General features: G+C 43.8%; 1 protein-coding gene across 3 annotated transcripts; it reads right to left on the minus strand.

Annotated features, from left to right (window-relative positions):
- Window positions 1-1,248: 1,248 nt before the first annotated feature.
- On the minus strand, window positions 1,249-27,961 carry atrx (ATRX chromatin remodeler). Of its 3 annotated transcripts, none has more exons than XM_053878687.1 (35): window positions 27,778-27,961; window positions 26,312-26,475; window positions 26,042-26,100; window positions 25,902-25,951; window positions 25,601-25,704; window positions 25,391-25,471; window positions 24,905-25,014; window positions 24,735-24,802; window positions 21,401-23,760; window positions 21,256-21,325; window positions 20,867-21,036; window positions 20,629-20,790; window positions 20,440-20,554; window positions 20,259-20,358; window positions 19,985-20,158; window positions 19,709-19,850; window positions 19,523-19,632; window positions 19,197-19,343; window positions 18,923-19,100; window positions 18,660-18,797; window positions 18,403-18,578; window positions 17,799-17,916; window positions 16,709-16,839; window positions 16,535-16,629; window positions 16,306-16,445; window positions 15,997-16,147; window positions 15,817-15,917; window positions 14,404-14,512; window positions 14,023-14,200; window positions 13,716-13,907; window positions 5,367-5,516; window positions 4,156-4,272; window positions 3,611-3,706; window positions 3,408-3,536; window positions 1,249-2,539 (listed from the first exon to the last, which is right to left on the minus strand). In XM_053878687.1, the coding sequence occupies exons 3-35, from the start codon at window positions 26,057-26,059 to the stop codon at window positions 2,315-2,317; spliced, it is 6,405 nt and encodes a 2,134-aa protein (XP_053734662.1). In that variant the 5' UTR covers window positions 26,060-26,100; window positions 26,312-26,475; window positions 27,778-27,961; the 3' UTR covers window positions 1,249-2,314. The 3 variants fall into 3 exon arrangements, with proteins under 3 accessions (XP_053734662.1, XP_053734663.1, XP_053734661.1); XM_053878688.1 differs by lacking the exon at window positions 26,312-26,475 and adding an exon at window positions 27,515-27,630; XM_053878686.1 differs by lacking the exon at window positions 26,312-26,475.
- Window positions 27,962-27,984: the final 23 nt, after the last annotated feature.

Raw genomic sequence — 27,984 nt, forward strand, 5'->3', positions numbered from 1 at the left:
CATGCATGGGGAAAACCCTGGCAGACAGAAATGAAAACAACACCGGCAGAGGAAAAATAGATGAAAGATTGAAGGGAGAGGAGAGGGGACAAAAGGTGCTCGAGAGTCAGGGGCCTGGAAGGCGGGTGCAGGACGCAGGGAAGTTCCTGCTTTTCCACACACCTGTGTCGCCCTCCATGACCGTACAGTCTTTATGACACTGCAAACATGAGCCTCTTGTCAAGACACCATGATCATGGGGACTCAAAATGTTTCAGGGGTGACCCTTGTTCATTCTGCAGCAGCTCCGTTGTTTTCCACCCTTCATTCATCTCCCGCTTGAACATCACTAAATTATTCTCAAAAATCAAAAATAAATGCCTCATATCTGTTATTGAGCAGCACTGTGAACTAGTTGTAGCGGCTTATGAAGTTTGCTGGTGAGATGAAGTTGATCTACTGTAAAGTGGACCAAAAGTGGACTGAGAATCTTTCACCTGCAGTTCATCCAGATTCAGACATTCATATTTCTGCTTAAAATATCTACATAAAAAGGGCAACCTTAACAACAATTGCTGCCACAATTAAGAAATAAATAAAAAAAATAGTAATTTGCGGAGGTGAGAGTGAAACTACTGAATTCATTCCAAATTATATGCACAGTGCAGCACAGTGAATCATAAGGTCAAATAATATATTTTTGTTTGAGCTGCATAATAAATAATCTGTAATCTGAAGTCTCAACCAAAAATCCTAAATCCAGCAGAGTTGAGGCTTTGACAAGACTCTGTCTTCCATTCATTCACAAGTTTTAGTTATATTCTGAAGAGGATTATTTAGAAAAAAAAAGGATTGATACAAATAACGCTGGTTAAATGCATTATTCCTGGCTACAATGTGTTATCATAACCAGAACATTCATGATGATGGAGAGCAAATGAGAATATGCTGAATTACAGACAAGTTAAAAGAAAAAGAAAAAAACTCCCTCCTTGTTGTTTGTGTCTAATGTTTCAACTTAAATTTGATCATTCAAATATTAAAATGTCAACAATTGATCTTAAAATTTGGGAAATATGGTTATAAATGGAATAAGCTCAGTGGGTAGATTTCCCTCGGCAATACTTCATCTTGAAGCAGATGAAATCTTGTCATACCAAGTGTTCTGAGCTCATACAGAGGAGCGATCGCCTCATGATTCCAGGCCAGCAGAGAATCTCTTGCCATATACTTCCACGACAGAATGAAAACGCCACCGTGGATGATCCTTTTGGTCGCTTTATTAAATGTTATATTAAATACAAGATAATCAGGTTCATGATAAAACATGTGGGTGTTATCTGCCAACATTCTTAGACGAGAAACCATTGAAGAAACACACCTTGTGCAAACACAGGAGCCGACTGGCGAAAGTTTTCAGGAGAAATGCCGACAATCTCATCTGGTCAACGTTAGCGTCACCTGGAGGACCTAAAAGCAGCTAAAGAGTTCCTCTGACGCTTGACCGACAACAGGTGCTTCTAACTACGGACCCTGTCCTGAACACACATTTTCAATTTGGACAGACTGGTTGGGCCCTGCCAACGCTGACCGAACCGGTTGTGCTTGGTCAGTCCTTCACCCCGACTGGGAATAAAAGCAGTAGGACATGAACAAGAGACAAAACACAGTGCTATGCTAGACATCACGTGACCACGTGGATGATGTCAGTAAGAAAGTAATCAGAAACCAGCAGGCAGTTCGAGAAGGACACAAGCATTCCGATAGCAACGGGTAACAGAAACATGGAGTAGTGAAATAGAATTTTAAAAAAAATGCTTGAAAACTCTTTACACATTTGAATAAACTAGTCATATAAGGCTGTTTCTGTCAACAAACCAATGGTCTTCCATCTCCGTGACGACACAGCAGCACCAGAGAGCAGATGGTGGAGGGAGGGAGGGATCTCCTCGGCCCTGGAGCCTTGCCGGCAACAACACTGGTCCCACTCAGCTCACTTAGACGTTGAAAACAGTATAAAAATCTCAACAAAACAACGCTCATCCAGGGGAAATCTTTTTCTTTAAATACTTGAAAACATGAACGTACAGAACGTGAGCAACTTTAAGGCGGTATGTACATCTCTTTTTTTTTAAAACCATGACAGGTTCCCAAGTAGAAGCCTTTCAAACAAGCATTTATACAGGTTTCTCCAGGCCCCAGTGCGAGTTCAGAACCACGTGTGGCCTCAGTGGACAGCAGCAGAGTCTCAGCGTTTGCACTGAGCTCCAAGTGGACCTAAGGTGGCCTGTGAAAGAGCAGGGAACCTCAGCTGGAGTCCAGGTGTCTCTTGGTCCTAAAGGCCCGTGGAGGGCCCGGGATTCTTGCCCATGGCTTGGTGGGAGCTCATGCCATGGAGCTGCTGGTACAGACCCAGCAGGTCCATTTGGCTGAGCCCGCCGGCTCCCAGCATGCCGTTCTGCAGAGCTAGCTGGTTCAGGTAGCTGGCCTGGTTGGCCATGGCCAGCTGCTGCTCCTGGACCTTCCTGTTGTTGATCAGCTTCTGGACGTACATCATCAGCTGCAGGGAGCAAACACTCATCAGGAAGGAGAAAATGACAAGGTCATGGTGAAGAGGTGAGGACAGGTACAGGACCAGCTGCTCCAGTGATAAGTTTGTGACATGATCTAGATTCAGGATCCACCTAGTCACTGAGGACCATGTAGTTCTCAGGCTGAATCTGGCCCATCAAGACACGTGGTCTGGGAGAGAACTTAAATGTCTATTTCAGTGTTTCATAAACAAGAAAAAAATCAACAGTTTCCAGAAGAAGATCTGATCTAATGTCAAACAACAGAAGCAAATGGAAGTATGGGGACAGGTGTTTGATGACAGGTGGAAATCTGAAGCGTGGATTTAGCACGTCACCCAGACACCCAACAAGGAAGCGATGTCAACTATGTAAGTGCTGTTCAACGTCACAGAAAAATGAAACGTATGGGTCAAGAATTCGTCACCAGACGGACACTGGTTCTGTTCACTAACCACAGACAGCAAACATGAATCCTGTCAATCCTTAACTGCATATGAAATTGTGGCTCCTGAAGTGATGTACAATCCTGATCCGGATGAGGGGAGGGAGCCCACACGGACCAGGAAAGTGTGATATAACCCACCTTCTAATCTGGACTGGAGTTACAGCAGGTGACCAGACAACATCCCACTGACTCTCAGACCACGTCCAACAGTTTCAACAAAGGCAGAAACCAAGGCGTTTGCAGTAGAAAACCCACATTGGCTGCAGCTATGACACAGAATCGTAGCTCATAGCTCCTTGTTTCAAACAGCAGAGGTTCACGATGTGAACGGGATCAAGCACGTCCTTGTCAACAACCCGATTGTTCCATCTGCAATGCCACTGCACATCTAGGTTTTTCACTGAACGTACCGTCTGCTGCCTGTTGACCACGTCTCTATAAATGGCTTCTCTGCGTTTGATCTCCATCTCCACGGAGGTGAGCCTGCCCAGGGCCATGGACTGGACCTGGCTCTCCAAGAGTGACGGGTTGTCCTTCCACTGAAAAGACAGCAGCACATGTGATCTCCGACTGACCTGCACCTACTGCAGCCAGCTGCGACAGCGCTGCTCACCAGGCGACCGACGATGTCCTCCAGAGACTCCCGAGGCAGAGCCTTCAGCGCGTTGGTCGCCTCGATCACCTTCTGTCGGCCCTGGTTGATCAATTCCTGGGAACACGATTCAACTTCTTCACACATTTAAACTACGCCACAAACACGACACATCCATGTCTGAGATGAGATACAGGTGGAGGAAGCTGCGTTGGTGACACTGAGCCACAACCATCTGAAGTCACTGGCCTTGTGAGCAGCAGCTGGACTGCAGCCCTCAGTGGTAAAAGGAAGGTGGCGCAGTGAGCTGGTCCTGATACATAATGGTGGCATCAGCAGTGCATTACAGGGCAGAGTGGAGGTCAGACTTCAGGAACATCACTGGGCACCTCATGGGGATCCACAGTTGAGAGGCCAGTCCATGTGCTGTCCCAGACTGGGCGGACTGACGGGGCAGAGCTGTGCCTGACTGTTGTCGCAATTAGCAGTTGGGCCTGTGGAATGTGGTGCGCCATGTCGAGGGGGGGAGAGGAGGAGGAGCAGGGCATGTGGAGCTCATTACTTACCTCCAGCTGCTGGTTGGTCATGGAGGCCAAAGCTGCCATGTTGTAGGAGAAGTAGCCAGAGTTCCCCATGTCTATACCGCCGTACTGTGTGGGGTAGTTGGTCCTCATAGAAAGACCCTGGGGGATTGTGAGAGACGTGTGTGAGCAGGTTCAGAGAGAGGCTGGTGGTGCACAGTTCCAGCAGAGAGGTCAACCCGGGACACACCAGACCGTTTGGTTCTGGTCCCACTCTTCCGTCGTGTTGGTGATGAAACTTGACAAAACAACTGTTAGCCTTTATCGGGAAGATGATCTTTTATTAAGCGCGCGTGTGAGTGTGTGTGTGTGAGTCCTGTCCCAGTTCAGGCCAGCAGGATGCCGATGTCTGTGTGTAATTGAGCCTCTGCTGCAGATGGTTTTCCCGTGCCCTGTAATCTGGCCATCCGGTATGTAAGGGTGTGTGTGTGTGAGCGTGCACTCGGGGGCCTGTGGGGGTCTTGGTCAGAGACAGGTGTGCAAGCCCCAACACTCCACACACAAAGGAAGAGAACACACTCCTAATGAGCGGCGTTCTCATCTAAACATCAACAGGAACGTGTCCACCCTCGGCTGGGATCTGGTTTCTGAGGGCAGCCGAGCACCACTCACACATCAGTTGCGCATTCATAAGACAAAAGTCGCTGGGCTGCATCCAATAGTTGACATTGTCAACAAGAATCTATCACAGTTAATTTCCCGCACGTCTTTCTGCTGTCATTTCAAGGAAGAGAGTCATCCTGTTTCACAGCACTCTATTGCCAGGTGTTGACAGAATGAGTGCAACATTCTTGTCTCCCTTTGTCCGGAAACTTGGGACTCCAAAATGATGTTGGTGGCAGGAGTAGTGTGTGTCAGGGGAGCGTGAGAATGGTGTAACTTTGAACCGTACGACGCAATGACGCCGTTTTTCATTCACACATGTTATAACCTCGAACATCGCATGTTGTTTGCTCAATGGCGACTGCCCTACTGTCCAATGGTGAGATGTGGCACTCAAAAAAACCCCAAAAAAGTCACTTGTTGCTCAGCGAGGGCTGTGGTGAGTGCAGTAAAAATAATCATTAGAGTAAATTGGAATCTAGGATTACAAGTGAGGAGTGAAAACCCACACTCCAGCAGCCCTGGGGACAGTCTCCAAACCAAACACAAATGACCCACTCATTTATAGGTAAAATCCCAAACACTTTCTCTACCTTTTTCTCTGCCTCGTACTCGGCCCAGGCTGCTTTGCGATCTTCCTCACTGAGGGCTTCTTCCTCCTTGTGGTCCAACAGGGAGTCATGTTCGTGATAACACACTATCTGGTCCTTGTTGCTCTGGAGCAATTCAGCCAAGAAGGGATCCTACAGAGAAGATGGCAGGAGAGGTCAACAGGGTCAACAAGTAAAAACCTCACATGGTGTGAGCATTTCTAATGCAATTGGAATCAGGAACTTAAGGAGAAAAAAAAATGTTTGACAGGAAGCCCAACTGTAGGGGGGTACGAAAATATCGGTGCGCTCAAATATTGCAATACTTCATGAATGAACTCATTTTCATGCACATAATATTGTACTGCGTTACCTGATTTTCCCCTTTAGAATGACGGCTCAGCTGATCTTACAGTATCACAATATATCCCAATGGCAAGATCCATGCCAATACACCGCCCTAGTTGACTGTGTACAGATGGCAGGACTACTAAACATTACTTTGATGATGTGCTGCTTTTAGTTTTTCTTCTGTTCTTCACACATTCTCATTAAATATCATTTGTATTTGTGCCCATATAATACAGCCACACCTCTGAAATGCAAAACAAAAGTGTCTGAAAATGTTTTTCAGCAACTGTATAAGTCAGTGCTGCTCTTTTAACGCCTCTTCAGTGCTCTACAGGATTTACGTCATACATTTCAAATAACTGAGCACCACTGAGATGGAGGGAATGAAGCCACGGACCTGAGCAAGATTATATATGAAGCTAATCAAATTTTTAAAAGCAAAACAAAAAAGAAAACCCATTCAACAAAGGTGACCGAGTCGATGCTGGGTATGTCATACAGCATGCTCATGACTGCCAGTGTTCTGCTAAGAAAAACAAAGGGCGGACCCAAGTCCAACACTTCTTCCACCCTCACCTGTCCATCCGGGTTTGGAATTGAGAAAGTCAGTGCTATCTCCATTGAGTTCCCAACATTTCACCTGAGTCGCTCTCAGTAGCGACACACACGTATTAACAAGGCATCCCTTTTTTACCAGGGTGCTTGAGCTCAAGTTCTCACTTGACTGGTCTTCGTCATGTGCTGAAATGTAACTTCTCCGTTCAACGCTTCAGTGACACCGACAGATTCAGAAACACCTTGACGGGGGATTAGAGGACATGTAAAAACACACAACTAAACGAAATAAATGAAGGTTTTTAAGTGGGGGGGGGGAAAAGGGGGGCTGGTTTCCATGACAACGTTGTTATTGCAAACAATACCTGGGGAAAATTAGGAGAGTGGGGCCAGGCTGTGCTCACACAAACATGGTTCAAATTACTCACACTGCACAAGGTTTGCTTTTCTTTGTCTGGACTCAGCTTTACATTAAACTGGAATTTTGCACTCTGGAAACAACGTCATGCAAAAGTTGCATCATTAAGACGCACGCGAGCCAATTTAGAACCCCCCTACTCCCCCTCCCCTCTGGCTATGCCTCCCCTCTTGCTCTATGAGCTGTGACAAGTTGGCACAGATAGTACAAAACCTAGATGCGGAAAATGCAAAATTGTCAAGGCAAACATGTAAATAGAGGCTCAAGTAGACAGAGAATAATTTGCAAAACTGTAGCGACGACAATGAAGTGCAGCAAAATCTCATGAGAAAGTGGTGGCAGTTACTAAACGGTATTGCTACATCACACTTTTAAACCACCTTGACAATAAACAACTTTTGAATGACCAGTGTGACTGTTCCCATGATACACCTGGTATTGGACTAGTCACATCTAAGGTTATATTTACAATGGCAGTCTGAATACAGCCTGGCAGGTTACAAATATATTTTGATATTCAACACCAGTTTCACAGATTGTGCGTGTTTTTCAAACTTGAGGTCCAAACGCATGACGGACTTCCTGTAAGTCAACCAGGTAACGGGTCAGCGGAGCTGCAGGTCAAATGACAGTACAGATGCTGCCCCTGGAACTGAGTACTTCTTGGGATACCCAAGTAATCCCCAGCAGCAATTGCTCAGGGGTGGTCCGGTCCATCTCCTGTTCGGCCGTGCGAGTGTGTGTGCATGTGTGCGTGTTACTCTAGTCCGCAGTAATGATTGGGCGAGTAACCTGACCTGCACCATTGTCATTGCTAAAAACCTGCACAGCTAAGTTGATCACCTCACAGGATCTTGGCACAAACAGTCGCGGGGTGAAGTGCTCGTGAGAAATACATTTAACCCGTAACTCTGAGACCGTAAATCAGAAGAAAAAAATCCATCCGCTGAAGTGAAAACCTTAACAACTAGCATGGCAACGATTGGACTCCAAACTGAAACAAAATTTTAACAATTCCTTTTTTCAGGGCCATCTGACACTTTAATCCCATGTAATCCATTCACTGCATCAAGAATTGTTCCTGGCACCATCAGGGAACCAGGGAAGGCGAGGACAGGCTCCCGACAACAGGAATGTGAGTAGCTGGGATATTTGTAATACCAAAACACAGCCAGTCAAAACTCTTGCTTGCAGCTGCACATCAATGATACAGCCCTTCTGGCCGCTTCTAAACAATCTCACCGCAGAAACACACTGGGAAGATTATTGGGCACGGCGCCCAACGTCGGCGGGCCAAGGCTGCCTTCCAGGCTTCTACCTTTTAATGCCGTGGACCCAAGAACATTGGTTGGGATTTATTTGGCCCACCATTAAAAAGCTTGCGTCGCAGGAGGCTAAACAAAAGCAATAAACACACCACATTCCGATGTAGGACTCAGGGCGGAGCAGGGATGAACATGAGCGGCAGAGTACAGAGTCAGACAGTGGACAATGGTGGAAATGTGATGGACAGGAAAAAAGGAAATTAGTTTTTGAATCAACAAATAATGAGAAATGTTATGAGTTATTCTCTCCATTTTTTTATGGGGACAGTGAGATCATCTCCTCTGAGGTGGTTGTGAGCACCTACCTTTTCATATTTGTCTACACTTTATTTCATCAGATGTCATTTACATATTGCCATGTACACACTGTGTCTTAAATTGTGTGTTATAGAGAGTAGAAGCATGAAACACCATAGAAACTAGAGAAGAGGGGAAAAACTAGAGATGCCCAGACAATTCCTGATAGAGTGGACAACAGTGTTCCCTCCACTTCACTTCATATCAGCAACAGTTTGATTTTCCCAGAGCTCCGCGCAGCAGAGAGGATTGTTCAGACATATTTCATAATGAAACACTATAGTAGATGTAGATGTTATTCACATTTTAGAGTTAAAGGGCGAAAAGGACGACATAGACTGAAGCTCGGCGTTGTGAGGAGACCCCTGGATGAATTTTGAAAGGCATATCTGTGTCACTGGTGTTATGTTTGTTCATGGAACATGGTGTCAATTATGGAATTATTAATTACACGCGTTACATCAGTACTCAGGAAGCACTCAGATCTAAGTACTATGTCAGCAAAAAAGTGGTATCGGAGCGGGACATCCCCAATGCGCCATACATATACTGTGATGGTTTGGACCTTTGATATAATATCAACATTTCATCTGTAAATACATTTTTGTGTTGTGTAAAAACAAAATTCTTTCTTGAGGTAAATGGAAAAAAAACTGCATGTTTTGTACAATTGGTCACCAACAGCCTTTAGTTTTCACATGGCATGCTATGATGCTTTTGGTGCCTGGTTTAAGGAAAAAAAGAATAAAAATTTCTTTAGGCTTAACGTCACGTAACTGACAAACTTAACATACTTCAGATTTTTAAATCAAGTGTAAGTGTGCAACATTGTTTTTAGACTTTTAGTATTTCAAAATCGTGAAATCCTTTTTAATCAAATGAACCTTCAATATTGGGTGATTTTTTTTGTAGTTTCTATCGTGCTATGACCCAAGTACTGTGATGTGTATCGCATCAAGGGGTTGTTGCCGGTACTCAGCCCTAAAAGTGGGATTAAAGTGAGGCATTATTTCTGCTTCTTATCCACATGACAGTAGTGCAGACATCCTCCTCGCCTTGGTAAGGTAAGGTAACTTTATTGTCAAATATGCTACCGTACGAGACATATAGCATGGATGAATATCTTGGAGGCTAGGACCGATTCCTTCCGCTTGAATCATCATGACACAATGTTAATAAGTTCAAGTAGAAAACACCAAAAACCAACCGATGAAAACCAAAATACTGATCCCATAATTCCTAAAATGTTTAGCTCTAATTCTGCCAATAAAAAAATGTGGTTATTGACAGCCGACCAACCAGTCGCCCACCCTGTAATGTGAGTAGTAAAAACATCAGAAAGAAATAGGGATCAACTCAGAAGTTCATCATGTTTCCTGGATTATTGAGTGCACATTTACAAAAGGCTTCATACTGCTGCAGCTTGGTGATGTGGAGGTCCCAGAAGAAAATCTATCTTCCTAAATGTTGCATGCAGTTAGATGTTGGTTTTGGGTAATTGATCGTTGCATGTCTGTTTGGAGCGGAGCCTTTGTTATCCTGGGTTACAGGCCTGCACTGTGTTAGCAAGGGACTGACAGCACAGGTCCACGTTTAGTCGACTCATCATGATCAAACAGACTGAGTTTCCTTTACCACCGGTGATGTGCAAAGACCCGTCCAGAGTTTGTAAACAGTATCAATGGGTGTGTTTGCATTTGGGCAACTGAAGTATGGATCACAATTCTCAGTCAAGCTTCACCAGAGGTATACCTCACTAGGTCAGGGGGACACGGGTCCCAGATCCACAATATCAGTAGTGGACAGAGGATCCTGGCAAGTGGCCAAACATACAGTGGTAGATCTTTAGTCCTGGCTAAGATACTGATCATGCAGCAACCATGTTTAGTTCTGAAAACCTTTGTCTGTATAAATGTTCTGCAAGTGCATATCTGAACTCTACCACGGTTTATTAAAACTGAGACTTCCCCATTCCACAGGAAAAAGACTAGAAAGATATGCAATTACACGTCGTCACGTCACAACAACCTAAATGCACAGAATTGTATATGTCCAGTGTATTACTTTCAAACTTCAGTCTGCCCAGTTCTGAGAGTACCGCAAACAATTATTTATTCTAGTGAGAGGTTCATATACAGAACCAAAGTCAAAAATCAGTCTCAGTCAACATTCCAAAAACACAATATTTAGTCTTATTTAAAACTTTCAAACATCTGCTTAAGTCAGTAAGTTTCACCTTTTTTGGAAGTTCACAGTCTGGTTCCTGGTATATATATATATATATATATAGACATATATATATATATATATATATAGAGAGAGATAGATAGATAGATAGATAGATAGATAGATAGATAGATATGTGTGTGTGTTTACCATCATAAAGGCTCAGAGGAGTCAGAAACTGGGAAGAAAAAGGCAAACTCTTAGGGGGCAACTCTGTCCTGACCTCTAATGAGACAAGCATGGTCTGGCTTATTACTTTGGCCTGCTGCTGTCTGTACTTTGTTTGAATTCTGCCTCCTCCTCCTGTACCTGCCTGGGCCTAATGACTGCTGCAGCCATCACCTGCTGGGAGCACAGAGAACCCTGCGCCCACGAGCGGCCAGACGCACCAGCGGTGATTGATGCAGAATCAAAGTGAAAACGAAGATATCGAAGTGAAACAGATGAATGGTGTCAAACTAAATTTGTTTCGATCCATTCTGCAAGAAAATGGCTGAGGATGTGCCGTAGTTGGTGGGTGGGAAGTCAAAATCTCATGTCTGGGTTTCAAGCCTTCTTTGTCATTAAGGGGAAGTGCACCGGCCTCCTTTGTCTTCAATTAGTCTCTGTGAAGAGCGGAGGGGCATCTTTAAGAGCAGGTTTAAATAATGACCCTTCATCAGGCAAGGAGGCCAGGGGAGTATAAGGAAAACAACTGGCTGAACTTGCTTTGAACATTCTGCGGCAAAGTGGAACGCGGAATAACAGATGGCCGTGGAGATTGGCGGGACAGTATGGAGGTGGATGGGGGGATAAAGTGAGAACAGTTCACGCACAGAAGGACGCCTTTACTGGAGGTGAAGGTTTCACCTTACACTAGGGGACAACCTGTGCCTGGAAAGTCCTGATCCCCATTGGCAGCTCAGAAGCAAGGTTTCCCAGGTTCTGATGGAGCTACCTTTCTGTCAGTAGTTCAGAGAAGCTCTCTGTTAACCTTCCTTCCCACACTCACCTTCAGCACAAGTACAGTGAAATAAATGAAATGAGATCTAAACCAGTGATTCTTAACCATAGGGCCGGGGCCGCTAAAGGTTTTTTTGTTTTACACCTTTGGGCTGTGAAGGCTGCGAGACACTCAGTTTTAATACATTACCCATGTATGGTGGCAGTAGTGTGTCACTGAATTGACTTGACAGCTGCAAATCCGCGATAGTTACCAACTAGTTCTTGAAAAGAAAAAATGATGAAGAAAGCCACCCCCAACAGTAAACACAGTTCCTGAAAGCACCCGTGGGGGGCCCCAAGAGAAAAAAGGTTAAGAACCTCTGATCTAGAGCGCACTCATCAGCCTGAAGACTCAAAGTAGAGCAAACACTTTTTCTGAAGATATGAGAAGAACGATGGCCTTCCTCACCTCAAGGCATGGCCAGCCAGGAAATGGATTTGGAAATGTCTCAGTATAAAAAAGTGAATTGGGGTTTCCATACTGTCTGACCCAGGCAAGCCTGAAGATAATGGGCAAGTAATACCTGCTGTAAACATTTGACTGACGAATTAGAATCATTATATACAATTACCTTGTTTAATATCAACTAATTTGCCTAAAAATAATCTATATCAGTGTGGGAATAATAATCATGCACTCCTTTTCATGTTCAATTTTACTTTTATTTTTCCTATTAAAACGGCGTTGAAATAATGAACGAATGTATTTTTTAATTTTAATATGTGAAAATTGGCTTAGGAAAATATGGCAGTGAAAAAAAAGTTACATCTATAAAAAAGTCTGTAGTGCAGTTTGGTATTGGGAGGATTAAAAACCCAAATACCTTCAAATATACATTGCATTTGCAGAAAGAATCTCTCATGTAATTTCTTTCTATGACTTGCATGATGAGCTGAAATACTGCAAACAAAGACAAATGAAGATTCTTTCAGATAAAAATCCAAAAGACTGTGTTATGGATCGGACCGGCTGTGACGCTGGGTAATGTGTTTAGGGGAACAAAAACCCCTACGCCGGGTCGGAGCACTGTATTGCTGGCTCTGAGTGATGGAGCGTCTCTGACTCATCTTCACATCATTCCAGACAGAAAATTCCTTCCATAATACTGCAGAGTCCTACTGCCACATCACAGTTCACCCACTGGCCAAAACAGGTCGACTTTTAAAGAGCTTGTCAGCCGCTCCCACTTTAATACTGTCACATAAATGTCAGTGGGCTCATTAAAGATCATTCACATCTAACAGGCCGCTGCTCAATGAACACATCTTTCCTCTTCCAACCTCCAACTGTGCTCCTCTGTGACTATAGTGGGCAACTGCTGGCTGCAGACAGAAAGGTGAGAGCAATGATACAAGCTAAAGGAGACGTGATTCATGCAGAAGGCTCCTATCTTTTAATAACTAGGAAGGGAATAAGGATAAAGATCTTTAGACGACACAAATGGAAAACGGCCTTTAAATCAAGGTGCAGGCAGAGGACTCAAGTTTCACTTACAAAAGTCAACAAGTTCAGTCTTTTTTAATCCGCTACTTTTACACATGTCTGCAGGAAACTTGGGAAACAACAAAGGAACCCAACATGACCTCGGTAAACCTTGCATCTAGTCAAGAAGTGATCAGACCAATAAAGACATCAGAAGAGAGGACAGCATAAAAGATGGAACAAGGAAAAGCACAGGTTTATAGACAGCCAGTGGCTTTGCTCATGCAGTGTTGCAATGTGAAGACTATTTAGTAAATAGCAGTAAACAGACAAAAGCAGTGCAGCTGTGCAGGATTGGATGGGCCATGTAAGGGCTGTGAGATCTTATTAAACCGTTGGGGAGGGGGGGCGAACAGTGACACAGCACCTGTGCTTAAGAAAGAAGGAGCGAGTGCAACACTGTGAAGGAGGGAGAAAATAGATAGATCCCAGAAATGTCTGGCAGACACATAGCTGGCACTGAGATGAAACATTTATCAGTGTGCTTAACTTGAAAAAGAATACGAAAACTACTTTGGCATTTAGGACAGCAGTCAGCACCATGTTTGCTGACAGAAAGTAAACAAGACCTTCACTGAGTTAATGGGTATCAGACTCCTTTCCTGCAGGAATCCTTTCACAGAAGTCAGTAAATGCGTCCTTATAAAAGTATTGCACATCTTAAAAAAAGATGTCTTTTCCAGCGTTAGCGAAAATGGAATCCAGGTTCGTACCTTGGGGAGCATGGGGGTGGCTCTCTTGCTCTTCTTCTCTGAGGGGTCATCCAGCAGGTCCGGCTCAAAGGAGTAGAGCTCCGCCAGCTCATTCATGGTAAAATGCCGCTCAATCTGCTGTTGGTCGACCACCCGAAATGACAGCGATTGTTTGGTAACCTGCCGCTCATAAATCTTCTCTTCCATGGTACCCTGTAAGGAGACAGTGAGGGGGAGAGGAGGACGTGTCGGTCAGTCATAACGGCTTCCTGCAGTATTAAGCCCCCACCAAGGTGTTCCCAGCCTCTAGCTCAATTAAAAGATATACCTGTGCCAGAAATCTGTAGACGTAGACGGTTCTGATCTGCCCAAATCTATAGACCCTGAAAATACTTTGGATATCATATGAGGGGTTCCAGGAGGCATCGAAGATAATGACTCGGTTAGCTGCCACCAGGTTGATGCCGAGAGAACCGGCACGAGTTGAGATGAGGAACAACCTGCCCCTGACGGAGAAGAAGACATTATTTAAGAACAGTATTGGTCAGATGAAAGTGTTTTATATTGTGAACTAACTACAAGAAAGGACCAGTCTTTTTTCAACATTGTGCAAAACTGTTTAGAAAAGCATGAGTTTATGATTACAAAGGCATCTCTTGCTAAGCAGTGCAAAACAAAGTGCGGAACAAAAATGGCATTGCATCTTTACCTCGTGTTACTAGTGTCATTAAAGTCTTCTGCCCACTTCTTCCTGGTGGTGGCATTAGTTGACCCATCTAGACGGTAGTAGTCAATGTTCCTGTACCACTTGCCCTCTCCTGCAGGCACAACAAAGTTGTTAGAAAAGCGATTCCATTTAAACTTCTTGTCAAGAAGACTTAGCTGAGGTATTTGCAGATAGACGGGTGTGCTGGTTAGAGGCCAGCTGCATTTAACCTTCAAGATGGTCCCCTCCAGCCCCCCACCAGCCTTCATAACCAACATTTCGGTATGTTTCCAATTACAGCACTGTGATCTTTTCATTACAAATTACAAACCCTTGAGCAAACATTTTTTGCAGAATAAAAAGTCAAGGTCTAATCATTTTCAAAATGAAAGTAAAACCAGCTGCTGAGGTTTAATTAGGAACACGACCTTACACCAGCGGCGCTGCGTACGTGTGCGAGTTTGAAGGAACACCAGCGCGCACACAGCTTGCATGTGTACTTGTGAAAACACTTCCCCTAAGAAAATGTGAGGTTATTTTCTCCTCCCTCACCAACAGTTTGGTCAGTTCTTAGAAGCAGCCGTTAAATGCAGAGCAGACTTTCAAGTCATTACAAATATTTTAAAGGAATGATAAAGAGGTTTGCTTGATATATGAAATGCTTTATCCACAGGAAAACCTGAGAAGTCAGGCAGTGAAAGGACTCATTGAAGTACTGTTGTCGCATCATTAAATGCATAGAATGTGGTGATTTCATTTAGTTTGTAATTTATCACCTCAACCAAGACCGCGCTGTGGCAAAGGCACTCAATTATAAAATGAAGAACTGAAGGAATGTCCTTTATGTTGCACAAATCATTCAACTACTGGACTTAATCAGAATAAGTCAACCAATTACTAAATGACAAAAGACAACACATACAGTGGATGGTTCCTGGCTGAAGTTGAAAGTTAAAACTGAACACGGACTTCAAGTATCTGCATAATTTTCAGCTTCCTGCATTGGCTTTGCTAATGACTGGGTTAGATTTAGATGATCTTATGATGACGTTCTGGAGTTCTGTGACCACGCTATCCTGGGGTGAAGACTGTTTTAGATATCCACAGCTTTCGTGTGGTTTTGTATGGAGCCTGCAACTTCAATCTGACCAGTTCATCATTGTTGGCAATGTCAACCATTTCCCCCAAACAATCATAACTTTCCTGATGATGACATCATCATCAGTTAGACTTTATTGATCCCTTTGGGATGACTCCCTCCAGGAAATTTACATTTACATTTAGCAAATAGCTATGGAGATAATGTGTTGCTGTTAGATTCAAGAGAGCAGTGGTTGTGTGTGTCTACCAATACGGGATGGACTGGTGACCTGCCCAGGGTGTCGACATAGTCAAGCTACTAATGTTTGTCTGCACCTTTGTAAGGAGAGATCTTGTCTTCATCTTTAGCTCTGCAGGCCAGCTCCAGAAAGTCTTCGATCAAGTCCAGTGAGATAAGAGACTGACTGAAGACCAACCTGGGGACCAGGTATAGATAAAGATGTTAAGACTCACTGATTCAGTAATGGCTGGAAAAGAAACACAAAAAACACTTACACTTTTTCATCCACTTCCTCTGCCATGCGCAGGATCTCAAAGAGCAGAACCATCTTCCCAGAGTGTTCCAGGATTTCAGCATCTGCTTCAGTAACAAAATCTTTGTGCCAGTCAGCACATGGACTTCCTGGTCTTGAACTGGAGGTCTGACCTGTCAAGCAAGCAAAAGAATGATTCCCATTTGTCTGTGAAAATATTCAAGACAAACACTTTGACACGGTCAAAGACATTTTTAGTTGTTGTCCATCCACCATGCCAGTGGATGTAGCCAGTATAAATCACCCTCTAAACTACAGCAGCGACACTTACGCTCCTCCACTGGATCAGGCCGGGTCCTGCCCTCTCCATTCCTGCCACGGGAGCTGCTGTTCCACTCCTTGATCACCTCCACATCATCACTATCTGAGTCTTCGGTCCCCTTCTTTTTCCCCTTGCCCCCTTTCTTTTTCCTGAGAAGCATATACCCAGAGGCAGGTTAGATAGAGTTTAAATGGGAGTGAATCATTGAAATCCTTTATTCATTTGGGTTTTTTTTTACTTCTTTTTCTTCTCCTCGTCAGAACTCAAACTCATGGAGGACTCGTCAGTTTCAGACGCAATGAACTCCTCCATGCTGTCTTCATCGAAGAATCCCTAGCAGAGAGAGGCAGTGACACATGACTTGACTGTGTTGTGATATCACTGACCCTAACGGTGATGTATTTTGTCTCACCCTGTTTTCTTTACTGATATAGTCCAGCTGAAGGCACCAGGGATGCGTCCAGATTCTGCTGAGCATCTGGAAATCTTGAAAGAGTTTGGTTCCTGCTCGGCCACGCCCCCCCTCCATCGCATTCCCAACACCTGCACATGAGATGAAGAGTGTAAAGAGGAAGATGAATGTGTGCTTTTCCCGTAAGGCCAGAGGTCTGGTTTTCATCTGTTTAGATACAAATCTATCACAAATGTAAACCCCATTTGTGGCTATAAAAGGCATGACACAGCCATTTCCTTTCATCCCAAACTTTAATGCCCACCTGTGGAAAAGCTGTAAACACCTTGGCCCTTAAACAAGTTTGTAAAATTTGTTTGGTTTGAGCTCAACTCAGAGTTACACAAGCCGGATTTGTTCAATCATCAATCAAGTGACAAGTTGTTTCGGAGCCACTGGCATTGTTCTTGCTGCACTGACCCCAAAAGATGTACACCAAGACTGCGACCTCAAAACAATGTGCCCCTCACCAATCTCTAGAGGCAAAGTCTAATGAGCGCGAGGGACGTTCCCTTCCAAAGGCATATCTGCTCGGATATGAGCTCTCCAGCGCCACTAAGGTGTAAAACATTTGCCACCCTTGGCTCAAATGTAAATTTCTTTTTTTCCTTCAACCCCAACTTTCTGCCCCCACTTCTGCGCTCCCTCTCTCCCAGAGCTCTTCATTAGGGAGACGTGGGAAACTGGGCTTAAGCTCTGCCTGAGGCTCTCTGCCAGCTGCCACTCTAGTACACACTGTAACACGAGCAAGCGCACACACTGGTCTTCCACTGCTTTCAGAGAGTTAAGTCCGCTAAAAGAAAAAGCTAGTTACGAAGTCCTGGACTTGGAAAATCAGTAAATGACAGATGAGAGGGAACACAGTGTTTCTGAGGGCATCCCAGAGCCAGCCTGTCAACCTGAAAATCATCATGATATATGTCCGACAAACTTATTTCATGTGCATCTGTAATGGCCAATATAAACAGTGATTGAGTGTCAGACTGAGTGGTTTTGCTGAAAAGATCACACCGTTCTGCCGTATCAATGAAGTGATGATGGATTTACATACCAGTAAAGTGCTCCATGTAGTATCGGTAGAGTTTGCACTGGATTGGAGTGACTCTGACCGACAGCACATACTCATGTTTTGGCGGCAGGAACTTGGTCAGCGCAGTGTAGTCTTTTCTCTGTGGAGAAATTCATTAAAAAAAACAGATTTAACTCTAACATAGCCCCTAAATGCAGACATCAACATGCTTAACAGGCATAAATAGCTACAGGAGTTGACTCAAGCAAGTCCGGCGTGCCCCAGTCAAAATAAAAACTTGGCCAATGTGACAGGGAATAGAGCAGGGTGCCAGGAACAAAGAGGAGATGCCAAGACCATCAAGAAGAGGAAAAGAGGGAAGTGCAAAAGGATAACCAGAGAAAAAAAACCTATTTGATTACTGCCATGCTGGAGGCATGTGGAGAACACACCAACTCCTCACAGAAAGGACCCAGGATTACTCAAGTGATGTCCCATGTGACCTTCTTGATGTGAGGCAAACAGCATGTATCATGCTGTCTCATATTTTATTTATTAACTGCTAATTGATGAGCAATGTAATGGAGAACTGACTTCCCACATGGACAAGTCTTAGGTGGACAATGTTCCTTTTCAAGTCGGTTACCTGAACACATCCAGCCAACATCTCATACAGGATGTGAGCTCTCTTCTTCATGACGCGCACATCCTGCGGTGTGGAGTCAGCACACTGACCGTTCTGGATAGGGTTAATGAAACGATTCCTAAACTCCTTCACCGACCCGAGCAGGTTCTCCTTGATGAAGTTCACCATGCAGTGGTCTGGCGTGCGACAGAAAGTACCCAGACTGTTGTGAATCATCTTGGAAAGAACAATGAGGATGTTGGTTCTATACCACTTACACTCAATGAGGTTGTTTTGAAGTGGAGTGCCAGTCAGGACAACCCGTCTTCTGGTTCGGATGGAGTTCATGGCCTTTGAAACAGCAGACGCCTCGTTCTTGAGAATGTGACCTTCGTCGCAGATCACTAAGTCTGGGCCTAAGGATGAAACAAAACAAAAAAACGTTGTCATTGATTGAAAATATCACTAACTTCCTCTTAGTACAACATGCATTGAAGAAGCCACATCTGAACTCCATATATGACAGTATTAGGGCAAGTACCTGGATCAACAAGTGTCTTTTGAAATGCCTCTTTCAGTTTCTTGCTTTTGGTGTTTCTTCCTTGCGTCAGATTTCGGTACATTTCATAGCCTATGATCATAACACCCCCTGACTCGTGCCACTGTTGGAGGGCAAAGGCTCTTTCCTGAGGCCTTTTTACTGTGGCCAGCTCGATCACCTTTTAAACAGATCCAAGATTACTTAATGTCCAAAACAAAAGGGGTGTCACATGGCCATAAAATTGAAACAAATAGTAAAGAAAATTGCTAAATACCTCCAAACTCTCCTCATCTTTCATTCCGTGCTGCCACTTCTCGAACTCATTGAGCCAGTTCAGAACCGTGTTCAAGGGACAAACCACCAGAGCGGTCGTGAAGTTCAGCTTCTCGCAAAGCAGCAAAGTGTGAAGGAATGTCACCACCTACCGGACAAAATAAGAACTGTCATTCAAAATACGAAATTCAAGTTAAGAGTCTGACAGCAGCTGTAGAGTCCATACTGGATATTCAGAACTCGATGTAGACAAACTCAAAAGGAAGACCTAACTGAGAGGATACCACTAAACACCTGACCAACCAACAACATTCAGGTCCTACTCACCTGCAGTGTTTTGCCCAGACCCATGCAGTGGGCAAGGATGCAACCAGAGCCAGCAGACTTCTCAATCTTTTTCACAGACTCGCAGCAGCAGTCCCACATGAACTGCACACCTACATCATGAAGCAGACATTACAGGAGGGTTAAGCAAAAGACAAAACAAGAAAAGTTTTGAGAAGCGAATCTTACCGTCGACCTGGTGAGGTTTTAGCTTCGTAACAAGGTTCCTGTGAACCTGAACGATTGGCTCCTTGGTTTCTTCATCTTCATCAAGCACCAATTTGGTTGTGATGGGACAAGTAACCTGAGAGGCCTCATCGACAACAATTGTCTGAGAAATAACAGGAAACGTGTATAATTATTGGATACAGTGAGGAAAGCTATGAAACATATGCATAGCCTGGCAGGACAGGCAACCTTTTTAAGAATGAGCAACACAACAACCAAGGACAATCAAGTATGTACCTCTCTGAGCTTCTTCCTCAGTTCTTCTCGCTCTGCGATGCGTTTCCTCCTCTCCTCCTCTTCCTTTAGGGCATCTCTCGTCTCTGTTCTCAACTTGTCATCCTTCAAAATTTTGCGAATCTTCTTGCGATTTTTGCGCCCCTCTCCGTCTGGATCATCGTCTTCCCCACCACTCTGCAAAATTGAACAATCACATGACACCTTCGCTGTTAAAGCAACACCTTTGATCAGTTTAAATTTAAATAAAAAGGCTTGACCATTAGACTGTACGCACCTTTTCATCACTGGATGAGGAGTCCTGAACTTTAATTCTGCGTCGCTTCTTTTTCTGCTTATAACTCCGCTGCTTCTCCTCATCCTCCTTCTTCGATGACCTGTAGAACCAGGGAGAGAAGCACCATTTAAATCAACCACCCATAACCTTCAGCCACTTGTTATTTCAGTACTTAATTCACCTTGTCTTTCTGCGCTTCTCATCGTTTTCTGAATCAGACAGTTCCTCGCTTAACTCAGTATTGTCATTTGAGGCCGACTTCTTGAAGTCAGAGTCTTCCGAGTCGTCACTTCCCACTGTGAAATACAGCAGATGCCTTTTATCAGTCTTCGCCCAAAAACTAAACGAAACGAAAGCTGCTTTTACAAACCCCTCCTTCTGTCTGCCTTCTTCTTAGCTGCTTTGTTTTTTTTCTTCTTAGCAGAGTTCTCGTCTCCAGATTCCCCTTCGCTTAAGGACAGCTTATGTCGTAGCAACTTGTGTTTCTTCGCTTTCTTTGTTTCAACAAGCGAACCCTCGGACTCTGTGGAATCTTTGTCACGAGGGAAATGAAAACGGTCAGAGGGATGCGTTACAAATGACAACATCATGTGATCAAGTTGTGCAACCTTCTTCATCATTTGTGTCATCCCTTTTACGGCCTTCTTTTTTGACCTTCTTGGTAGACTTATCTTCATCCTCCTCTTCCTCCTCCTCTTCCTCCTCGTTGTCTGAGGAGCTCTCTGCTCCAGAGGATAAGTTAGACTTGATCTGGGCGAGAAGCATCTTCTTTGCAATCCTTGTTAAGAAAGAAGAAACAAGCACCCGTCACAACCCACAGAAGAAACAGCAGTACATCCTGTTTAGGATGTTAGCTTGTCTATTCATATAAACTAGGCAGAAACTGAATTAGCTTAGCCTTTTTTGCACCAAGAGCAGGCAATTTAATATTTAACCGTAGTTGGTTTCTTATCCAAAAGTCACTGCTGTATCGCTTTCAAGTATATTTTGAACACACCTATTTTCCGGATCATCGTCGTCATCTTCAAAAGGTTGTGGTCCGTCCTCTTTACCAGACATCTCTTCGCCTATTAAAAAAATAAATAAAAGTTCAGCTGTTGAATAGTTCAGAATACAGACGACATCCTAGTTAAGACAATTACCTGAAGACTGACGGAAAGTTCCTTCACTAACAACCACATTAGACTCAGTGATGGGTTTGATCTTTTGTTGATCGCTGTCTTCTCCTGAATCATCCTCCGCTTGCTGCTCATCGTCATCCTCACCATCATTACTGGAGGAAGACTCCAACTTGGAAACTGCCTTGAGCTTCTTACTTTTGTGCTTCCTTTCGTACGACCTTCTGCGATCTCCTGGCTTTTTCTCTGGGGAATCTCTCTCCTCATCCATTCCTTGCTTCTTTGCTCGGCTGGACTTCCTTATTGCTTTACCCTTGGCGCTTTTCTCCTCGTCAGAGGAGTCGGACTCCTTGTCCACCTTTTTCTTGGACAACTTTTTGCTCTTCTGAAGATCTGAATCTGAACTGTCAGAATTCCTTTTACGCTTTGAAACCTTGTCCGAGGATTTGCCATTCGATTTAAAGGAAGTCTTTTTGGCACTTGAACTCTCTTGTTCGTCGTCTGAGTCGTTGCATTCAGCCGCCTTTTCAAGTAAAATGTTTGGGATTTCGTCTGAATCAGAGTCTTCTTCACGTTTGAGATTAGAATCCAGTGAAAGCTCCTCATTCTCCTGTTTGACGCTGCAGGACTTTTCAGAGAGATTGTCCTTTGCCCTGTCACTTCCTTCTAATTCAGATAAATGGCCTGTAATGTTACTCTCTTCCTTCGTGTTGCTGCGCTTGGACGATTTGGTCGGTTCTGCTGACTCTTCTTTCTCCGATTCAGTCGTGTCCTCCTTCCCCTTGCTCCGTGTCTTTCCAACAGAGTGCTTGGATTTGCTTGACGACCTTGTCTTAGGCTCATCATCTGACTCGGATGAGTCTTCCTTGCCTTTTCTGTCCACCTTCTTCTTGATGGCCTTTGAACGTTTGGATGACACACCCTCCGATTCAGAATCAGACGAGTCCTCGTTGCTGCCAACTTGCTTCCTCAGGGGTGTCGTCTTCACTCTCCCGGGCCGGGTGCTACGCTGCGGGCTGTCCGTCACATCTTCATTAGCATCTTCTTTGGGTTTTTTAAGCTGTTCGGCATCTTGTCCCTTCCTCTTAGACTTCAATGACGTGGATTCACGTGTCGTTACAACAGGAACAGGAGTCAACTTGACAATTAAGTTCTTTACCTTTGGTTGAGGGCGACCATGATCCTTTTCATTTGCCTTTGTGCCATCACTTGGGTCTGAACTGTTATTTTTGGAAAGCATGGTGGATTCCGCAAGACTCTCCACCATTTGGAAAAGTTCTTCAGGAACAGATGGAGAGACAGACATGATGTCCTGATCCAGCTCACCGGATGAAAGCATCTCTTCAGAATTTTCAGTTTTTGATGCAACTGTCTTTTCAGAGTTTTCAGTTTGGATGCTTTTCATTTGTGGTGTATTTGCCTTCAGATTGTTTTCCATGCTAGGCTCCTCAAGTTCTGCCTCTTCAAGTACTTCAAATCCAGCTTTTCCTGGTTCCTCAAGCATTTGCTCTTCTGAATCTTCAGGCTCAACAAATGGCATTTCTTCCGACGCCACGTCCTCATCCGAGGGCTGATCTTTTTGAGCAGGCAGTTTCTCGGGAATCTGATTTTCAGGAGGCTTCTCAGCTGACTTCTTAAAATACCCAGCGGGTCCACCCTCCTCTGGCACCTCAGAGTCCATTTGATGGTTGTCCGACTCTTCCGCTGAGTCTTCCTCATCAACCCTATTTGTGTGGTCTATACGTAGAGCAGCCACATTGATTGTGTTTTTTCTCGACGCATGCTGAGCCCCATCACCATTCTGTAACTCAATTTGCTTGAATTCAGGCTCCAGAGCTTCTTCCAAGGCACTGTGTGCCTTTTTCAAATCAGCAAGAACAGCCTTGAAGGCTTTTAAATGTCGATACCTGACAGACTTATCTTCCTCTTTCACACTGGCCTGCTGTATAAATTGGATGAAAGTGTGATTCAGTCCAGTTGTAGTTTCAATGAGCTTTTTTGCCTTCTTCAACGTCTCTTTTGGCACCTGAAGATTTTTGTAAGAAAAAGTCATGGTCCCTGAGCCTTCCGCGTGTTCCTTACCATTCACAACTGCTTTATGTTCTTTAACGGCTTTGCTCTTCAATGTGCTCCTTTCGCTGTCGTCCTGTTTATGTGTTTTTTTCTGTTTCAGCTTCTCGCTGACATGTTTTTCAATAATAGAGTGACACTTGGAGACCAGATCCTGAAGAGGCTCTGCTTGGCAGACATAGCAGTTCCACTTGGAGCCTTCATCTGTTATGGCTGACAGCTCCTTTCGACCGAGGTTACGAAGGATGCACTTTTTGCAGAAAGCGTTACTGCAGTAGTCACAGCAGATGAGATTGCCACCTTCAGCACACCACCTAGAGAAGAAAACCCCAGAAAGGACAAGTTATAAAAGAGGACATTTTTATGGTGACATAAGAAAACTGTACATTCTGGAGAATGGAGTGCACAGGAATATAAGTCGCACCAACTTAATGCATGGAGAAAAAAAAAATTGTTAAGCCACGGGCGCAGTGATGCCGTTTACACTGTAGAACGGTGATTTCAGCGTGCCCATCTTAAAAATGCACAAGGATCACTTCTAAACTAGTTTTGAAAACACGCTCCGGCATCGAGACTGACTCATGAGACAAACTTGTCAATGTTCTAAACTTGAATCATGAACTCCCCACATCTTTTATTTACATGAAAGCGCTCAAAATGCGCTGTTTTCGCCCATGTGTCTGACGTTACGACACCACAGCTGGTCTTGGCTGCTGCTTCTCGTCTCCTGTCCCCCAGGCAATCGGCTCTGGTGGCTGAAAACAGCGCCTTAAGGTAAATAAAACACCTGTGATTTCATTGGCTTGACGTGACGAGGCTCAATATTGTGGCAGCATGACGCCCTTTAGTCTGTCAATGTCAGTCTGTTTAATCCATATATTAGCACGTAACTATATAAGCCACTGGGTTTAGACCACAAGAAAAAAGTAGTGTCTTGCAGTTCAAACTTTACGGTACATGAACATGAAACATCTTCACTAGAGCTGGTTATCGATTGAACTTGTTTACACTTTGGATAGGCATATTTCAGTCACTTATAACATTTTGTATAAAATAATAACATTTCACTTACATAACTGAATCTGGTGCTTTCTGAATCAATACCAGGTCATGCAGAGGAAAATCGATTCAGATAACTATTTGAAACCATTTTAAAACCCATTTTCAGATTAAAACAATTCCATCTATTAGACCTTCCAGAGCAATAAAACAACCAACCATATTAAGGGGATTGAGCACTGTATGACAAAGGGCCTTTTGTTGTATGCCGGGGTTCTAAACCTCTTACCTGCACTGCTCATCCATCCCATCAGAGTCCCGACTGATGTCGTCACTCGTGTAATACTCGTAGCACGACTGTAAAAAGGGCAGAAAAGTGTGCACAAACATATCATTTAACACAGTGGAACATAGCTGGAACATTTTTTAAAAATGTCAGAGCAGCAGAGACAATTATACCTTACAGATGAGGACTTTGAGAACTGGATGCTGGTGCACAGAGCTCCGGCGAAACTGATTCACTTGTTTTCCACAGGCTGTGCAAGTTACCTTTTTCTGCATGCTGTCATCTACAGACATGGACATTAAAATATGATCTTTTACCACACGATATTCACTTTTAAGTTTCATTATAATGGGTGCCAACTTCTGTAAATCATCTTATTCTTGAGATTCATACTGCACATGGTTGGTTTGAAAAAAAAAAAAATCATGAAATGAACAGAAAACTTCCACACACGCCAAGTTGATTTCATGACTCGTGTCAGCATTTAACAAAGTCTTTAACATCAAGTTTGATGTTGGCCAGATTCGTGACCAATGTCCATGGGAGCACAATGTGAACATTTTTATTGGCTGGAAGGTGAAAGGTGTTTAATATTTCGGTGATAAAGAGAAACAGAGCTTTCAGTAGTCGTGCAAGTACATCAGAGAAAACCAAATCACCTGTAGGTTTGGACTTGAAATCCACTCTGAGCTTCATGGCCCCTTTATTTTCTTTCCCAGATGGTCTCATCACCAACGTACCTTAGGGCGGAGAGCAATTTGATTTACATGGATCTTCACTTAAGTCGCTGGTGAATAAAAATGTATATATATATATATATATATATATATATATATATATATATATATATATAAAATATATGGTTATACTTTTGGATACACTGCCGGTATTGCTGTCGGAGGTGGCGCCGTCATTCTCACTTTCGGCAGAGCTATCATTATGGCCAGAGGGCTTGGCTGTAGATGTGAGCTTCCTGAAACACACCAAGTCTGATATTAGAATGCAACAAACGACTTCATTCAAAAGATCATTTATCAGGAATAGACTGAAGAGAACATCAACAATTAAATGCTGATTGGATGGGCAACAACAAACAACAAATAAGTTTCATATATATATATATATATATATATATATATATATATAAATAAAGAGAGTGTAACTGCTGACCTCTTTTGTTGAGATGAGGAGGGCTTCATCCTGTCGGTCGAGCTACAAGGCTGAAGGAAAACAATGTGGACAGAACAGTTTTTCAAACAAATGAAAGAAAGACTGAGAATTGTGAAGATGTAAGTGCTTCTTGTTCTTACCTCCTCAGCGTTTGCCATTTGGTCGAAGTTTGATACACAGCAGTCTGGATAAACCTTACCTACAGGAAGAGGTTGAAATGTATGAACTCTAGGGTAATGTTTTTTAAGGTGTCAGCAACACAGAAAAAAATATTGGCATTACAGTAATTTAATAATTTACAGTCTGTGTCTCCTATGTGATAAAGTTAAATTTATTTTAGCTGACTAATTTACCCCTTTAGTTAGCAACTTATCGTAGACTAAATGATATGAAATTCAGTTTAAAATGACCTCTATTTCCTTGAAACTTTCTTTTGATTCAATTCAGTCTAGTCGGATGACTTGGACGACAGGTTGCAAACTGTGTTTTCCCCCACTAAGATTTTATCTTTGCCTTTTGGCTTCAGTCTGCTTTTCTGCTTTTGATCAGATCTTCACTGGAAGGAAACTCAGCTCTGCAAATGGAACACATGTTTGACAGCCATGACAAAATTAAAATGAAGAGAAATATTAATGTATGGTTTCATAAATATTAAACAACATATATCATAAACAGCAAAAAGGAGCAGAAATGCAAATGTAATTTGGAATTTTAGAATTTCTTTGGACTGAAGCAAACTACTTTCATCTGTACGGTGATTGTTATTGTGGCAATTCAAACAAATATTTGGGGGTAATTCAACAGCAGCTAGAGGTGTTCAGTTCGATAACACATTAGTTATGACAGTGAACTGCTGGTAATTACACTATAACAGAGTTCAGAAGTCCCATGTTTTCTTACAATGAAACTGCAGTTCACTCCATATGAAGTTCTACAAGGTGTTGTTGTTCGGAGCTTCCACATAAGTCGACAACATTGACGAGAGCAAGAGTCAGTTTTAAACAATCAATGAAGGTGAAAAACATGCAGCGTTTGCTGTCAATAAAGTCATGATACCATCTGTGGTATCGCCCTGAGTGGAATTCCAATTCATAACAATGACATTATCGTTCTACATACCGCGTATGAGAGAGAACGACATCAAATAAACGAATTAAATATGCGTTACATAATATTAATAAAACCGAGCAGCGCCACTCATTTAGCAGAGCTTCTTCGGCTCATGTGCATCTCCGAAGCAAGACATCAACGTTTATTTTTCCGGTCTGCGTCATGACGCGGTGCTCAGTGTGGCAACATATCTGGGCTGAACAGAGAGATCGCCCGTCTCCGGCAGGCCCCGCGACACACAGGGAAAATAACCGACGCATGGCTGTGCATTACCGGCGCCTCTGCATCATCACCTCTGTCTCCCCGTGATTTCACCGGCGCTTCACTTTGTTATGACCAGGGATGCCAGCGTTGGGGCCGCCGTCTGCGGCTGGATCCTGCGCTATGACACAGGACAAACACCGACATGTCCAGTGACCCGCAGGTGCTGGTGTCGGTGCTGCAGAACCGAACCGTGCCCTGTATAATTCACGAGCAGTTCAGGCCTCCAGTGCCTTTCTCACCTGGCGCCAACCTAGCATCTCACAGCCAGCAGGTTCATGTACATGCATTGCAGAGACTCGCTGCCTGAAGGACGTCAGTCCTGCACTGGCTTGTGCGATGGTCGGACGTGTCATTTCTGTGGCGAACATGAAAGTTAAAGCCTGCGCACGAACGTAGTTGGACGTTGCCGGCTGCGCAGCTACCAGCAGCAGCTAACCGCTACATAGCAGCAAGCATCAACGGCGGGGCGAACCTAAACAAACGGGATAAACAGAGTTCCTACCTGATTATCACAGGCGTCATCTTGTGACTCACAAATGTAGGGTTTGCTTTTGTTGAACTGTCAATGATTCAGAGTGGTGGGTGGCTTGAGTTGGGCTATTTCAGGCCAGAATAGAGGGATAACTCCGGTCAGTGCAGACAAAGCAGGGAGACCATCTTGCCGGATGACTCTGGACGCGGCAAAATGGCGCACGAGCCGAATTCCTTT

The sequence above is a fragment of the Synchiropus splendidus genome, chromosome 11, assembly GCF_027744825.2.
Source record: "Synchiropus splendidus isolate RoL2022-P1 chromosome 11, RoL_Sspl_1.0, whole genome shotgun sequence".
Taxonomy (NCBI): Eukaryota; Metazoa; Chordata; class Actinopteri; order Syngnathiformes; family Callionymidae; genus Synchiropus; species Synchiropus splendidus.

Bases quoted from the DNA above. Each gene is read 5' to 3' on its own strand.
- atrx (XM_053878686.1), bottom strand. The intron at 4,273-5,366 runs GTAGAGAAAGTG...ACAATCCCCCAG, and splicing joins AGTACGAGGCAGAGAAAAAG to GGTCTTTCTATGAGGACCAA. The intron at 3,707-4,155 runs GTAAGTAATGAG...TCGTGTTCCCAG, and splicing joins TGACCAACCAGCAGCTGGAG to GAATTGATCAACCAGGGCCG.